Source organism: Aulonocara sp. 'chitande type north' Nkhata Bay, linkage group LG7, assembly GCF_057382095.1.
Source record: "Aulonocara sp. 'chitande type north' Nkhata Bay isolate Kocher_YH1m ecotype deep benthic linkage group LG7, A_spYH_male_GT1.1, whole genome shotgun sequence".
In the NCBI taxonomy this organism is placed as follows: Eukaryota; Metazoa; Chordata; class Actinopteri; order Cichliformes; family Cichlidae; genus Aulonocara; species Aulonocara sp. 'chitande type north' Nkhata Bay.
In genome coordinates, this window is record NC_141350.1 from 43,543,958 (window position 1) to 43,559,994 (window position 16,037).

A 16,037-nucleotide genomic window follows, 5' to 3' on the forward strand; every position below is an offset into this window, starting at 1 on the left:
AGACACCGCTTTTTCTGACTTTTTCAATGCATTTTCTTTTCTTTTGCTTTGAGCACCACACCTCTGTCTTCAGCAGGTAGCTCCAACATTTAGCAACTGAATCCTAAGCAATCTAGATGAATAAACAACACTACAGCTCAGGGGAACTTGTACGTTTATGGTATACTACAACCTCAGATGAAGCTTAATTGTGTTTGCAGCATTTCTGCAGTCTTAGACTATTTCAAACATATCTTACTACAACACTGTATTGCAGTAGTTGCTTGTGTATGATCAAGTTTATTCCCAGTTGCTCTGTTTAAAGGGGCTCCTTCAGTTATGTAAAAGTAGTGCAGAAATATTACTTTACAAGTAAAATGTAAACATACTTCATTACTCAGGTAAAAGTAACTTAGTTAAGATTTTAAGTGACCACAGTGAGCATACTCTATCCACAGTTGCTCTCTCACTGTGTGATAATTATACATCAGTGTGTAAACAATTTACTGCACTACTTGCTCAACCTAACTGTTTAATAGATAACAGCTGAATGTGTAATACTACATCATATGAATATATGAGCACATCATATCAATGTCAAATTATAACAGGCAATAAAAAAGTATCTAGAAATGCCAAGAAACGGAGAGTAAATAGTAGAGTAAAAAATCTCAACCCACTCAAATCCAAATACACGGATGCTGAAGAATTATGAGGGCATAACAATGAATTGCGCCAAAGCTGAGCTTTAAATATTATGCTAATTTTCAGCTCCACAGTTTTATTCTTGGACTCTTCTACAGCTTTGCAGAGTTCAAAAATAATCCTTATTATATTTTAGTCATGTCTTAATCTATGAATATTTTGGGAAGAGATATTAAAGGCACTTAAAGAGGTATTCCACCAAATGATCTGAAGATGCCACTTCTTCAGATGGGTCAAATATTAGAGGAATACTGATGAAAGAGCTAAATGTAGGCACTAATCAAGCCCTTCATAGTATACCAATTAGATCAAGAAATAGATATCAGGTGGAACCAACAACATGCTCCCTTAGACTTCAAAAAGATGTCTATCAAATGGAGGTGTCTGACCATGGTGATCATGACTTGGTGATTAGATCTGAATTCAAAACAATACAAGTATTGTTTAGTCCATCTTCTCATGCATACACACAACAGCAGGATTTTCGTTTCTTTCTTCTTTCCCTCTCTTACCATTACTTTTGTTTTTGCTGTTATTTATGTATATTTATTTTAATTTAGTTTATCTATTTAATTTTATACCCATTTCCACAATCTGTGTATTTACTTTACCAGTTTTGTTAAGATTTCAAGCTATGGCACACATGGCTCCAAAACAGAAAAGCATGAATTTGTATTGCACATACTTTAGTGCAGTCCTTCAGTTCATCTTCTGAAATAAGTCGTTTCAGCTATTCTAAGTTAGCCTGCCCTTTAAGTTAGCTTTCTTCTGATTGGCTGCTGCTCTGAAACACTTTTTTTTTTTTTTTTTTTAAACAGCAGGTAGATGGGACTGCTGCACTCACAGCCGGAACTGTGTGCCTGAGACGACCATACAAGGACATCCACTGTCAATGACATCATAGAAGAATCAAGAGTAGGAAAAAACTTTGGCTCACAGAGATTACTTGTACATATCCTGGCCTCTTTATCTGAAACTTTAAAAATAAATGACAGAAATCAAGCAAAGGTTTCTCCTCCCCTTTCGTCCAACAGCAGTAAGGTTTCATATTACAGTTTACATTTACCTCTTCTCCTCTATACACATTCTTTGACACATGTCAGGCCTAGCAGCTGTCCCTCTGTTTCTTTCAAGATATTCCTGAGGTCATCTGGATCCGGTCTTTTATCAGTTCCCAGAGTCAGAACCAGACACGGAGAAGCTGCATTCAGCTTTTATGCTCCTTATATCTGGAACAAACTCCCAGAAAGCCTCAGATCAGCTGAAACACTCAGTTTATTTAAATCCAGGTTGAAGACTCACCTATTCTCAGCTGCATTTGAATAAAGCACCAAATCCACACTTTTAAGCTTAAATTTCAAAACTTACATTTAACTACTGATTTTATCTATTGTTGATTTTATATACTGTTTTGTTTGTTTGTTAATTAGTTTGTTTGCTTGTTTTAATCAATTTTAAATCATGCTTTTTATTTGTTTTTGTTTCTAATGTCTCTGTAAAGCACTTTGAGTCACCTTGTTGTTGAATTGTGCTATACAAATAAACTTGCCTTGCCTTGCCTGAGTGTTTGTTTAAGTCACAAATATATAATCAGGTACAGAGTTACTCCATAGTGTATTGCAAAGCAAAACATCCCTGGTTAAATCCCAGGAGGAAACATCCCATAAGGCATCCGGCATTTAAAAAAGTAAATAAATACACGCACACACGTGCATGGTGACCTCTTGTGAATAAGAGAACAGCTGAAAGTAACTTATATAACCAGGTACAGATATATATTACAGCGTATGCCCGAGGCTAACAAGCCGGCCTGCATTCATGCATTCACAGTCTACATGTCCACAAAACAAAGAAAGAGCTTTGCAAACCTCACATACAGATTTTCAGATTTCGCTGGCTGGACCACTTTCATTCAACAAGAAAATATGAATACCAAAATTCAAATTGCACCACTATTTACAGTTAGATTCTCACCAGTCCAATATGCATCAAGAAAAATGTTTTGTCTATTATTTATTGTCTATTATTGTCTTACTATTTTATGAAGAATACAAGTAAAAGTCACAAGAAACTGGCAGGGCCAGGATTTGAAACTACACTTAAGCTACAACTCCAAAAAGCACACGGTACAAAGTGGTCACAAGAACCAGTTTAAGAAGCTTGAACATACAAACTGCCATTGATTTAAACATGAAAAATTGCTAAAATTAATTTTAATCGGAAACAACAGAACATCTTTTCATATAGGCTGACAGACCATCAGTTTCTGTTGTACACAAATGCACACACACAAAATTTCATGCTCACACAACCCCAGCCAGACAGAAACCACAGGCATGGTGCGTCACTGCAATGGAGACCACATGTCTGCGGCTTGCATTCCCACAGTACGCTGATTTTTTTACCCCACACACACACACACACACACACACACACACACACACACAACAATATTAATCCTCAAGCAGTCAGTTAATGAGGAGCCTTTATAATGTGGATTAACAACTATTTGACATAAAACAATCAGAGTCAATAAACGGACAATGATTCCTCAAACAAATTCAATACATTCCTCCCTGGAAATGGACTCATTGAAGCACTTTTGTGGTCTTTCTTCTGTTTCAGAGCCCCCCCAATCTATTGAGCCAAAATAAGTCTGGGGAATGGACGAAAGAATGGAAGTACATACTGTGTCTTTAAGGTTGATGGGGCTTTTGAGTTCACACAGCAGTTGGACAATCTGGATGTTCCCGCTAGCAGCTGGAAGGGGGTGAAACAAAACAAGAGAAATTAAAACAAGAGAGTGAGGAAAAATAGGATTGTGTTTAACAGAAACTAACTGGGCTAAAATGCATTTTAGTCACTTACGACCAAATATGATGATTTTATTCAAATAAAATTAGAGCTTAAAACTAGTAGATATTATTCCACATCCCCAAAGCATAGCAGCCTTTTTTTTTTTTTTTATATCAGTGACTCTCAAGATCTTGATATACTTACCAGCGTGATGCAGAGCAGTCTTTCCTGATCCATCTACAGCATCGATAGGACATTTACTCTGGATAAAGTGGGAAAGTTATTAGTAACAATAGCATACAGTATACGCATACAGCATATGCAATGACTATTGTTAATCAAGTGAAATCATGAAAGGCCCCAAACAACTCAAAATATACGTTTTAAATTTGGTTTGAAGTATCTGTGTGTTGCTTGCTTAATTTCAATTTTTTTTATAAACTGTGTATACACACTGGAGTTTATTATCTGAGGAACTGATGCCACAATCTGTTTGCCAGTGGTGCTTCAGGCAAATGCAATTTCATGTAATATTAGGTTATACCATAAATTCATACATCTGCAGTAAACAATTGTGGCGCGGGTGTGGTCTCTGGCCCGCTGCAGAGGAGGGCTGGCATGATGAGCTCCCGGGCTAGTGTTGGGGTCCAACGTCACAACAATATATGACTGAATGTTTTTGGTTCTTCTCTTTTTCACAGTACTGTGTTTTGCTATATACAAAAAGACTTGAATGACTATTTGATCAGCCAGGTGCATGTTGCAGAGATGCTGCCGACTATCACGAGGAAGTGAGGTCAGCAGATCAGAGCTGGATGTGTGTGTGTGTGTGTGTGTGTGTCTCTGCTAAGATCTGCTGACCAAAACCCAAACACGCACACACAAGAATCAGCAGATTGAAGAAATGAAGCAATAACATTTTTTGGTTTCAGGCATCTTCACTGAACAGTAAGATGATTCAAGATGTGGGTTTCACACACTGTTATTCATAAACAAGAACAAGTGGTCCTGCTGGGTGACACTGACAGTCACAATCAAAACAATCTTAAGTTAATATTTATATCAGTTCTTTGTTGTATAACACATCTTGAAGTCATGTTGCCTAATCATTTATACCCAACATAATTTATAGCCCTTATATTAAGAACTATGTCAGCGGTCCACAACCTTTTTTGCGCCATGGACCAGTTTATGTCCGACAATATTTTCACAGGCTGGCCTTTAAGGTGTCGTGGATAAATACAACAAAATAACACCAGTACCAGTACAAAAAAGGGAAGATTTATTCATAACACACAGGAAAAGACCCAGGGAAATTGAGTTAACGTTAAAAATGCTTAAAAAACAAACAAAAAACGATAAAAACCCTGAAAACCATAAATTTCACACCCAAGCCTCAACTCTCGCGGCCCAGCGTTGGGGACCACTATGTCTCATCTTAACACTGAGAGACCAGGGTATATGTATTTTAAATATCTGGCTTGACAGACTGAATCAATTTCTTTTTAATTCAAAGGCATTTGGGGAGGGAAATTAAATCGTTTTAACTTAATAAAACCCAACTTCACTTCATGAGCTTTACCTGAATGAGTTTTCTGCAGCATTCGGTGTGGTTGTTTTTGGCAGCCAGGTGTAAAGGACTAAAACCTACACAAAGGGGAAAAAAAGAGAAAAACATGCACGCAGCAAGAAGACAGGCAAGTTGAGATAACGTATGTGAAATCTTATGTATCAGACAGTACATTACACCTGTTCATGTTACAGTATTTACAGTATTTATAGAGGGAAACTCTCAAATTTATGCAGAAACTATTTTTTAAGTTATAGTGAATATAGCTATACATACCAGCAGCATCAGTGACTGACAGGTCAGCTCCATGAGCCAAGATGAAAGAGAGGCAGTCTATCTGACCACGAGCAGCAGCTACATGAAGACTACACACACACACACACACACACACACACACACACACACACACACACACACAATTAAAAGAACAAATTACACACACAGTACTTTGTTGCCAGTAGTTTTACAGCAACACAGATGCTTTTAACAGTTTTACAAATATTATAAAACATGGTGCAGCTCTGGTGAGAACCTTATGCTGCAGCAGTGAGTGCAAATAAAAGATTAAAAAAATAAATAAATAAAACGTTCATCTACTTTTCTGATTGCTCGGCCACACTAGTCCTCCATCTACGACTCTAAATTACACTGAAGAGTGATTTCTTAGTCTCCAATTAAAAGTTTTCACATTTTAGGAAATAAAGTTATTTGCTCACTCGCCTAAGTTTAGATGAGAAGATTAAACTACTCCCATATCTGTTAAATGCGACGCTCTGGTCCTTATAATGTAATACACTTATGCTTAGTTTCTTTAATCCCTCTCAGCAACTTAGCCGACTCAGCGTCTTCCTAGAGCCTCCTCTTGATTTTCGTTTCTTTTTTCTTTTCTTTTTTTAAGCATGTGTGTTAATTAGAGGCTGTTGTATTTAGAATTCATAAACTTTGGACAGACCCAGTCTAGCTGTTTCCTTCTGCCTCTGGTCTTTATGCTCAACCAACTTTATATTTAGCAGAAAGGCATGGGAGCACCTCTTCTGCTCCAACTCAACATGAAACAAAATACGTGCACTTCCCAAAGGGTCAAACTATTTTTTTTAAAACCGTGTAACGAGTATGAGATTTGATCTTGTTGATACAAAAGCCAGTATTAATTATGCTTACAGATCAGATCCTTTATTGAAAGTAAAATATCGATTTCTTAATTAATATTCACCATGGAGAAGAAAAAAGTAGGTCTTCAGAGCTTTTTGACTGTCAGTGTTTCAGTCAGTCTTACAGTAGAAGAAGGTATTCACGTGACCCAGGTATGCAAAAGCTCCACTGCCACTGTTTTGCAATATGCAACTGCCAGAAAAACATGTCAGCACTGATAAAAGCAATGGATAAGCTTGGAAGTGATAGTATTTTAGGGAAGCTTTAGCTATAGCAAAACTAAATAAGTAAAAGAAGTTATTGGGCACAGCTTCAGTTCTTGCAATAAATACCCATTTACTGACCATTTCTAGAAAATCTGGTAAAGCGCTGACTTGTGAGCAGGAATGCTGTAAGTCGATATGACTGCGTATGCAAAAAAAAATTGCCCTGTGTATGCACTGTGTGCGCAGGTTTGTGCATATGCATGCAGCAAATGATCAATACGACCTCTTTCCACCTCAGTAAGATGAACGGGGGGAGGGCAAGCTCAGCCTTCCATCAGTGTGTGCGTAGGATACACATTCACACACACACAAACACACAAGTATGTCTACATGCCTTTCAGTCAGGTTTTATCACCATAGAGATACTGTAGACTCCCCCTTCGTGCGTGCTGAAAAGATCGGAGCATTGCGATTCCAAGCCCACACATTTGCCATGACTTACAAAGGCTTTGCATGCATTTGGATGTGTGTTTCTGTGTTCTAGCAGCACACAGAGGAAAAGGCCAAGGATGTGAACTACAGGTGAATGGGAAAATAAATGAAAACCTACATATTTGTTTTTCACTGCATTTATTCCTGAGATTTGATTTTCCTGGCTTTGTGAGAGCTGCTCTACAAATCAAGGTCAGAGGTGTTGAGTTTCAGAAAAAAAAGAAAAGGGTCAAATATTAACACAAGCCTCTGCGTTATCACTAATACTAAGCGGTGACGCAACAGTAACCTCCACTGGCTCTGCGGAAGTGAACTTGCTTTCAAAACATAGAATCTCAGAGAGGCTGAATGAATGTCACCGTTTCAAGAAAAAGTAAGAGACATATTTTTAGATTGGCCATTTATTTTTAAAACTGTGCTGTGGAGCATGAAAGCAGTTATATAAGGCCATTACTTGAGAATCTGAGCATATAGTATAGACATATGTTTAATCTTTGAATTGAAAGGAAATGAGAAAATTCACTGTGCTTTTCTGGATATTTATTTTAAAACATGTGCAAGCTTGCCAGACAAAACCATGTTGGTGTCAACACTTAATGCATTTCTCTGGTTCGCAGCCTCAAGTCAGTTTGCTTCCCCCATGTCATCCTCATTCTACAAAAAGCACTGCAGACTGTGATCTCTGTGTGTCTATATCAACAAATTAGTTTTTATTTTAAGCAAAAGTTATGCTTTGACTTTATCGTCACCTCAGGAAAATCAAATGGAATTCTTGCACTGGAAACATAAACATTTAAATACCATCAGAAAAAAGTAAGTGGATAAGTCCAAGACCACTTACGCTGATTTGCCTTCACTGTCCAGCTTTACAGGATTGGCACCTTTCTTGGCAAGAAGGGATGAGACTTTCTCAACCTCGCCATGCTCCACTGCAGCAAGCAAGCGTTCATCGTTTTTGTTCCACTCATTTGTCTAAAGACAGAGGACAAAGAAGGAGAATAAAAGGTGGTGAAGAATATACGAAGACTACACAAAATATAAATATACAAATATATAACCCCATAAGGTTACAGTTAGGTGAGACGCTGTTAAATGGCAAGAATTTCATGTCAGCAACACATCTCAAAAAAGTAGGGACAGGGCCATGTTTACCACTGTGGAGATGTAGCGTTGACGTTGCCTTTCCACAGGCAATGATGCACTCCTGTACCATCAGAGATGGATGGTCCCTCTCCTCTTTAGCCCAGAGGACATTCTGTCCAGGTTTTACAAAAAGAATTTTAAATTTCTGACGATAAAACTATGTTTCTGGAAGTGAACCCAAACAGTGACTTCCATGAAAGAATCATGCCTGTTTTTAATGCAGGGCCACCTGAGAGCCTAAATAATATAGACATCAGATACTGATTTTTGGCATTGTCACTTGCACACATAGATTTTTCCAAATTCATAGGATTTATTGAAATTATGTACTGTAGATGATGAGATATTCAAATTTTGCACATTTTTCCACCATTTGTAAATGCAGCTTTTCAGACTGGTGAACCTCTGCCCATCTTTAATTCTTTAAATCTCTGCCTCTAAGATGTTCTTGTCATACCCAATCATGTTACTAACCTGTTGACAATTAACCTAATTAGACAGAAACTATTCTGCCAGCTTTTTCGTCTTAGTACCGCTTACTTTCCAGCTTTTTGTTGCCCCATGTAAACTTTTGAGATGTGTTACTGCCACCACCTTTTTTTTTTTCTTTTTTTTTTTTAAATGCTACACTATCCCAGTTTAAATATTTTCTTATTTTGTTGTGAATAAACTATGGGTTTTATGATATTTGCAAATCAGTGTGTACTATTTTTATTGTATTGCATACACTGTCCCATATTTTTTATATTATCAAAGACTTTTACTGACTTTAAGACTTATCTCCTATCTACTAACTTATCAAATAATATCAATAATAATGTGAACAAATGGTATGCTCCATTTGTTAACACTCATATCAGCATGTTTACTTTGCAGTCAAAGTCACCGTGATGCCCAAAATGTGAGTAATGTTTCTCACAGGGAGGAATGTTTCTCGGCTCTGCTGTGGCCCACACAAAACATTTGTTATCATATGTGTACAAGAGCACACACTCACAGTATCCAGTCTAGACACACTCACCAAAGAACGCATACACAAACCAAATCGTCCTTTATACCACTGATAGGCTGCTCACACAGAAAGAAGTCAGCTATTGGAAAGCTTCTAGCCTGATCTCATTCAAACACCATCTTGCTACAGAGCAGTTTGATAGTACAAGATACAGCACAGCAAGCTTTAATTGCAGGATACAGCTATGAAATGAGCAAGATTTGGCATAGCTGAAACACTTCTATAATGACCTACTTTATTAACAGGAAATGTATTTAAGGAAACCTTTACTGGGGAATATTGGAAGAGGTTCCTTAAATCTAATAGCAGAATCAGGGAGAGAACTGAATCCATGACCCCAAACATAACAGCAAACAAGTTCATGCGTCAGCTATTCCTACAAACACCTGTGCATATTAGGATGCAGTACAGTATTAGATCTTGACCTGATAGCCCACTGACCTACACGTGACAAGGAGGTGAACTCTCTGACTCTAGAAATACCTGTGGTGGTAGACTGGATGCTATTTTAGGAGCGCAATAAGCAGGCAAAGCAACACAGAGTGTAAGTAACCTCTGTGGCAAACACCCAAATGCAACCACTGCAATACATTTTGCACAACTGGTGGAAAAATGCTGGGCTATAAAAATCCTGTCACTCCTGTCACCGAAAGAGCAAAGATGACCACTGAGCTCTGCAGCCTAATAAGCCACAAGGTAATTAACAGATTATTGAGTATGAAAAAATATTAAAATGTGTTTGTGTTTTCAAATGTAATGTGTAAGATGGCTGAGAACAGAGGAGTATTCCTGCTATTTTTTAAAAGCTAACTCTGGAAAAGCAATTCTTATCCAGCTGTAACTCAATACCACCCCCACGCACACATGATATCCATGTGGTAGCACGAGAAGGTTCTCTGACAGACTGGAAATAACAGATTGATTAGAAAAACATTCAGCTGGACATTGAGAAGACACAGGAAAAAAAAAAAAAGGGGGGGGGGGGGGGGGGGGTAAGATTTGAGGTGTGCAAGTTGAAGATGGGCTCTATCAGGCACATGTAATACATCCAAGAACCATTACAGATTTGATTTTAAATAAATTACAGAGAAACACTCCCTTAACACACATGGTGTTAAAATATAGCAACGTAACAAACAAGACTGGAAAACACCTGCACACATGCTGTACATGTGACAAAACATTTAATAAAGGGCTTTTAAATGTTTTATTAATCTCACCACACCACATACAATTATTAGTTCTTTCATTTAACCAAGAAGCCCCACTGAGAGCCAACTTCTTTTAAAAGGGAGAACTGTTTAAGGTGGGAGCCATATAAACTCAAAACATGCACAAAAACAAAAGTGCACATTATATGTTAATGGAAAAAATACATGCAAATATAACTTCTGTTTGTTTACAAGAATACACAGGAACCTTTAAATTAACAGGTTTTTACAGCTTTCGGGTTTTATTTCCACCAGAGGACTAAGATTTACAACTAAACCCAAAATTTTGGGAGGAAAAAGCAAAACAAGGCTATTTTCACACATTAACTGCCATATATGTCACATGTTGGAAATTATCTGAGACATATTAATTAATTATTAGTTAATTAACTAAAATTGCTTTTTACTTTTACATTATTGTAAGTCTGGTGATTTCCTACATGCAGAATGTACTTCAATCACTCATACAACATAGTTGTGCTTGGGATTGGAATAGAAATGACAAAAATGAGGTTAGAAAATAGAAATTAATACCAACTCTGTGCTTGTTTCCCCAAAACTTTGACTAATATAAACAAACAAATATAGTTTATTTACACAATTCAAGACATTTAATTAAACAGGGACAGTACTTGTTTAGTGTGGCCAGTGCTTTCCTTATCTTGTTTTGTGGAAACCAGGAAGGGCAGAACCTACTGTGGTAATTGAGTGCCTATGTAATCCAGAAATAGTAGCAAAACAAACCCACCCCCTTGGATGACAGACTGAATATCAAAGCAGTCAGAGACACTTATTACTTAATTATAAATACTTGCAAAAACCCACCCTATGTGCTCTCTGGGCACTTTTTCAAATTCTTCATTTCACATTTACTGGAGAGTTGAACAAATTCCAGTATGAATGCAAATTTTGGTGAGTGTTAAAGTTACATTTGGTTGACATACGCTGAACATGTGACATGAATCAAATGCAAATGGAAAATGTAACAATGCATTTGCAGGGTTATGATGAAATGAACGTAATGTATAGGAAACTCAAAAGAGTTGGTATTTATAATAAATATGAAAACATATAGATGTACATAATTGCTATATGCATGGCGATGTTTGTGCAAAGTTTCATTCAGATTGGCCCACCCATTAAGGAGATAGACTAGGCTATTTAATACAAGCTGAAATTAAACTAATGCCTTTTCCTTGAAATGTGATCACACCCAAGGAAGAATAAAGCTCCCCTTAAAGATGGTCGGTCATACAAGCCTAAGGATCGGTGAGCTGAAGTGATGTATTTTTTTCAGTCAGGAGTTTTACTCCGCTATAATAAACGCCACTAGTACAAGCGTAGCATCACCCTGCATATTTGCTTCAGTGGACATTTTTTCATGCTTTTGTTGGTTGTCAGTTACTTTGTTTCAAAGAACTTCAGAATATTTAGGTCAAAAGAACAGAGTAGAATGGCCCACTATCCCCATCTTTTAATTACTGCCTACTTCACAACATCTTTCACTTTTAGTACACTTCATCTAAAAGCCTACAATGTCTACAGTGTAGGGCGACACTTTAAATCATTTTTACCACTTCGCACTATTTTCAAGCAAGTCTTCCTTCCTGTGCAATAAAGTACTATGCTGGTTCTTAAACACCTACACAACAGGTGATGATATAGTTGGGATACAGTGGGATAGTGAATGCTGTGGTCCCATTAACAAGAACTGCATGTTGGGATAAAAATTGCCACTAGCACTGATGTCTACTATAACATGATCGCTCCTAATGGCCTACAGTATGTGGCTTTGCAAAGCCGAAGAAAGAATGAAGGGCAGTCGGATCAGAGCAGCATGACAGCAATAGCGTTAGACTACATTGTATTGGACAGATTTAAGTGGAGCGGAATGCACTGCTCCACTTTCAGCCACATACACAACTGGTGTCATCAACGGGAGGCTGATGAAATAATCATGTAGTGGCAGAGGTGATGTAATATCAGCAAAGATGTAAGCTCCAACAAAAAGGTTGAACAAGAAGTGTATTTTCAAGTTTTTCTACAACAAAAAAAAAATGTATACAAATGTAAGACAGGCTTGGGGCATCGGGGGATTCCCCAAGAGCATCTTTCTCGGAGGGCTCAACCTGGGGTTGCGGTCATGGCCTATTAAGGGCTCTGTTGGCTCTTAGGTGACGGTTTTCTCGTGGCTGCGTGCAGCGGGGCCAGGGGAGGGTCTGTGCTGACGGTTACTGACCTGGTAGCCTGGCTGCCCCTGGGTGGGTCCGGGACGGGCGTGGGGTTCTGTAGGTGCTCCGTCTCTGGGCTGGGGCCCTGGCTGGGCCTTGGGGGCTTGGGTCCTGGTTGGTGTGTCGCCGGGATTGTGGGCGGGTGGGTGTATGGGGGCCTGGCCCTGGCGCAGGGTTCCGCCAGTGCATCGAGCCACCTGGGGGGCTCTTCAACTGGTGGGGGAGGCTGTTACATCATGCAGGAGGTCTCCTCTCTTCAGGAACTCACTCTGCAGGAGGGGGAGATATAGGAGAGGTGGAGGAAGATCTCAGCCTGGGCGTCTATTGTCTTGTGTAGTCTGGAAGCTGAGTGGATGACGGGGTGGGTGCAGTTTTCTCTGTGGTGGGGCCGGGCGGCGCTGCTGAACTGGGCCCCGGTCCGAATGGGCCTGGGCCCCCTTTCCCTGGCGGGTTGCGAAGTATGGGGATGCCTACTGGGGTCAGTGGGGGAGCTGGCCCCAGGGAGGGGTCACTTGCCCCTCCCTTCCTTCCCTCCTCATCTCTACAGGGAGTGCAGAATTATTAGGCAAGTTGTATTTTTGAGGAATAATTTTATTATTGAACAACAACCATGTTCTCAATGAACCCAAAAAACTCATTAATATCAAAGCTGAATGTTTGTGGAAGTAGTTTTTAGTTTTAGCTATTTTAGGGGGATATCTGTGTGTGCAGGTGACTATTACTGTGCATAATTATTAGGCAACTCAACAAAAAACAAATATATACCCATTTCAATTATTTATTTTTACCAGTGACACCAATATAACATCTCCACATTCACAAATATACATTTCTGACATTCAAAAACAAAACAAAAACAAATCAGCGACCAATATAGCCACCTTTCTTTGCAAGGACACTCAAAAGCCTGCCATCCATGGATTCTGTCAGTGTTTTGATCTGTTCACCATCAACATTGCGTGCAGCAGCAACCACAGCCTCCCAGACACTGTTCAGAGAGGTGTGCTGTTTTCCCTCCTTGTAAATCTCACATTTGATGATGGACCACAGGTTCTCAATGGGGTTCAGTTCAGGTGAACAAGGTGGCCATGTCATTAGTTTTTCTTCTTTTATACCCTTTCTTGCCAGCCACGCTGTGGAGTACTTGGACGCGTGTGATGGAGCATTGTCCTGCATGAAAATCATGTTTTTCTTGAAGGATGCAGACTTCTTCCTGTACCACTGCTTGAAGAAGGTGTCTTCCAGAAACTGGCAGTAGGACTGGGAGTTGAGCTTGACTCCATCCTCAACCCGAAAAGGCCCCACAAGCTCATCTTTGATGATACCAGCCCAAACCAGTACTCCACCTCCACCTTGCTGGCGTCTGAGTCGGACTGGAGCTCTCTGCCCTTTACCAATCCAGCCACGGGCCCATCCATCTGGCCCATCAAGACTCACTCTCATTTCATCAGTCCATAAAACCTTAGAAAAACCAGTCTTGAGATATTTCTTGGCCCAGTCTTGACGTTTCAGCTTGTGTGTCTTGTTCAGTGGTGGTCGTCTTTCAGCCTTTCTTACCTTGGCCATGTCTCTGAGTATTGCACACCTTGTGCTTTTGGGCACTCCAGTGATGTTGCAGCTCTGAAATATGGCCAAACTGGTGGCAAGTGGCATCTTGGCAGCTGCACGCTTGACTTTTCTCAGTTCATGGGCAGTTATTTTGCGCCTTGGTTTTTCCACACGCTTCTTGCGACCCTGTTGACTATTTTGAATGAAACGCTTGATTGTTCGATGATCACGCTTCAGAAGCTTTGCAATTTTGAGACTGCTGCATCCCTCTGCAAGATATCTCACTATTTTTGACTTTTCTGAGCCTGTCAAGTCCTTCTTTTGACCCATTTTGCCAAAGGAAAGGGCGTTGCCTAATAATTATGCACACCTGATATAGGGTGTTGATGTCATTAGACCACACCCCTTCTCATTACAGAGATGCACATCACCTAATATGCTTAATTGGTAGTAGGCTTTCGAGCCTATACAGGTTGGAGTAAGAAAACATGCATGAAGAGGTTGATGTGGACAAAATACTCATTTGCCTAATAATTCTGCACTCCCTGTAGCTGCCTCCCTCGTCCTGCTCCACCACAATCACCCACACATGCAGGGCCTTGGGGTAAAGGTGTGTCACCAGGGTGCAGGGGAGGCATCCCCCCCTCTGTCCCCTTCTGGCTGCCTGTGCCTCAATTTTATCCCACAACTTAAAGACATTCACATTATTCACACTCTCATAACACATACATATACGATCTTGGGGGTGGGCACGCTACACCGAATCCAAAAGACCATCAGGGTGTACAACCTCACCCCTGGCGTTGTCTCCCTCCTCTCAATTTTAAATACACGTAGACATTGAGGGCTATCAGGAGGGGCTGTGCGCTTACCAGCTGCTCTCTGGCAGGTAGCTCCATGCCCTCCTGGGTTTTTAATGCACCTTAGAACACACATGCATCAACACTACATATGAGCGGGCGGAGGGAGGTTTGGAGTCTTCACACACCCCTGTTCTCTGTTGCCTGTTGGAGCGGGGGGTCTGTGAGGAGGAGTTGGCTGTCCGATTGGGGTCTGGAATGTGGGGCCTCCTTGCTGCTGCCGAGGCACCTTGCCTCTACTCTCCTTATGTATGGCCTTATATAATCGCTATTACATTAACTGTGAGTCTGATCTCTCCCTTTCTGTTCCCACCAGCCAGCCAAACGTCTTTCATGTGGGTTGTTTGTTGTCTCTATGCTAATCTTTTTCCTCTATGCTCACCCTGCCCCAACCAGTCATGGCAGATGGCCAACCCGTCTCACAGCCTGGCTTAGGCCTATAATGCCTGAGGTCTTCCTGTTAAAATGGAGTTCTTCCTCACCACCACATCCAAGTGTTTGCTCACAGGGGATTGCTGGATCACAGGGGCTCTTTCTCTAATATTGTAGGACCTTGACCCTACACTATATGAATGTTTTTATCTACACCAAAAGGCAGACCAGTCCAAGTTTTTCTCATTAACCTTGAAGTGCTCATTAGAGCTGAAACAATTAGTTAACAGATTAGTCAACAAATATGATTTTACAGTGTTTTAACATAAACAATTATTAATCTGATCAAAGTAAAACTTGGCAGATTAATTATCACTGAAAAACAATAGATTAGCAGAAGTTTTGTTCCTTGTTATGTGTAAGCTGGACACAATGAAGCAAAAAGCAAAACAGATTTGAAAAACACTGACATAAGTGAGTGCACAACACATGAACCCTGAATAACTCTGAATAATATACACGTGCTTTGCCTAAGCAACATGTCACAGGTCACTTATTCTGAGATTATTAACTAGTAAGACCCCGCCATACTGCTTCTACTATGGGTTGTTACTTCCTCTCTCTCTTGGTTTCAGTCAGTTTCCCCTGCCTTTGGCTGTTTGCCGGTGTTAGTTTTAAGATCCCCCTTCTTTCTATTTCTAAGTCTGCATCAAGTGTTTACACTGCACTCAGAGTGTGTGTTCCCTCTCTGTCTTTGCCC

General features: G+C 39.9%; 1 protein-coding gene across 2 annotated transcripts in view; it reads right to left on the reverse strand.

Annotated features, from left to right (window-relative positions):
* The window catches only part of rai14 (retinoic acid induced 14), a 63,120-nt gene that overhangs the window by 21,355 nt on the left and 25,728 nt on the right, over positions 1–16,037 (reverse strand). For both annotated transcript variants that reach the window (XM_086300559.1, XM_086300558.1), the window contains exons 3-7: positions 7,742–7,872; positions 5,327–5,415; positions 5,063–5,127; positions 3,685–3,742; positions 3,374–3,444 (exon numbers count right to left, since the gene is read on the reverse strand). In XM_086300559.1, the coding sequence (XP_086156685.1) occupies positions 3,374–3,444; positions 3,685–3,742; positions 5,063–5,127; positions 5,327–5,415; positions 7,742–7,872 (414 nt within the window). The remainder of the gene's footprint in view (positions 1–3,373; positions 3,445–3,684; positions 3,743–5,062; positions 5,128–5,326; positions 5,416–7,741; positions 7,873–16,037) is intronic.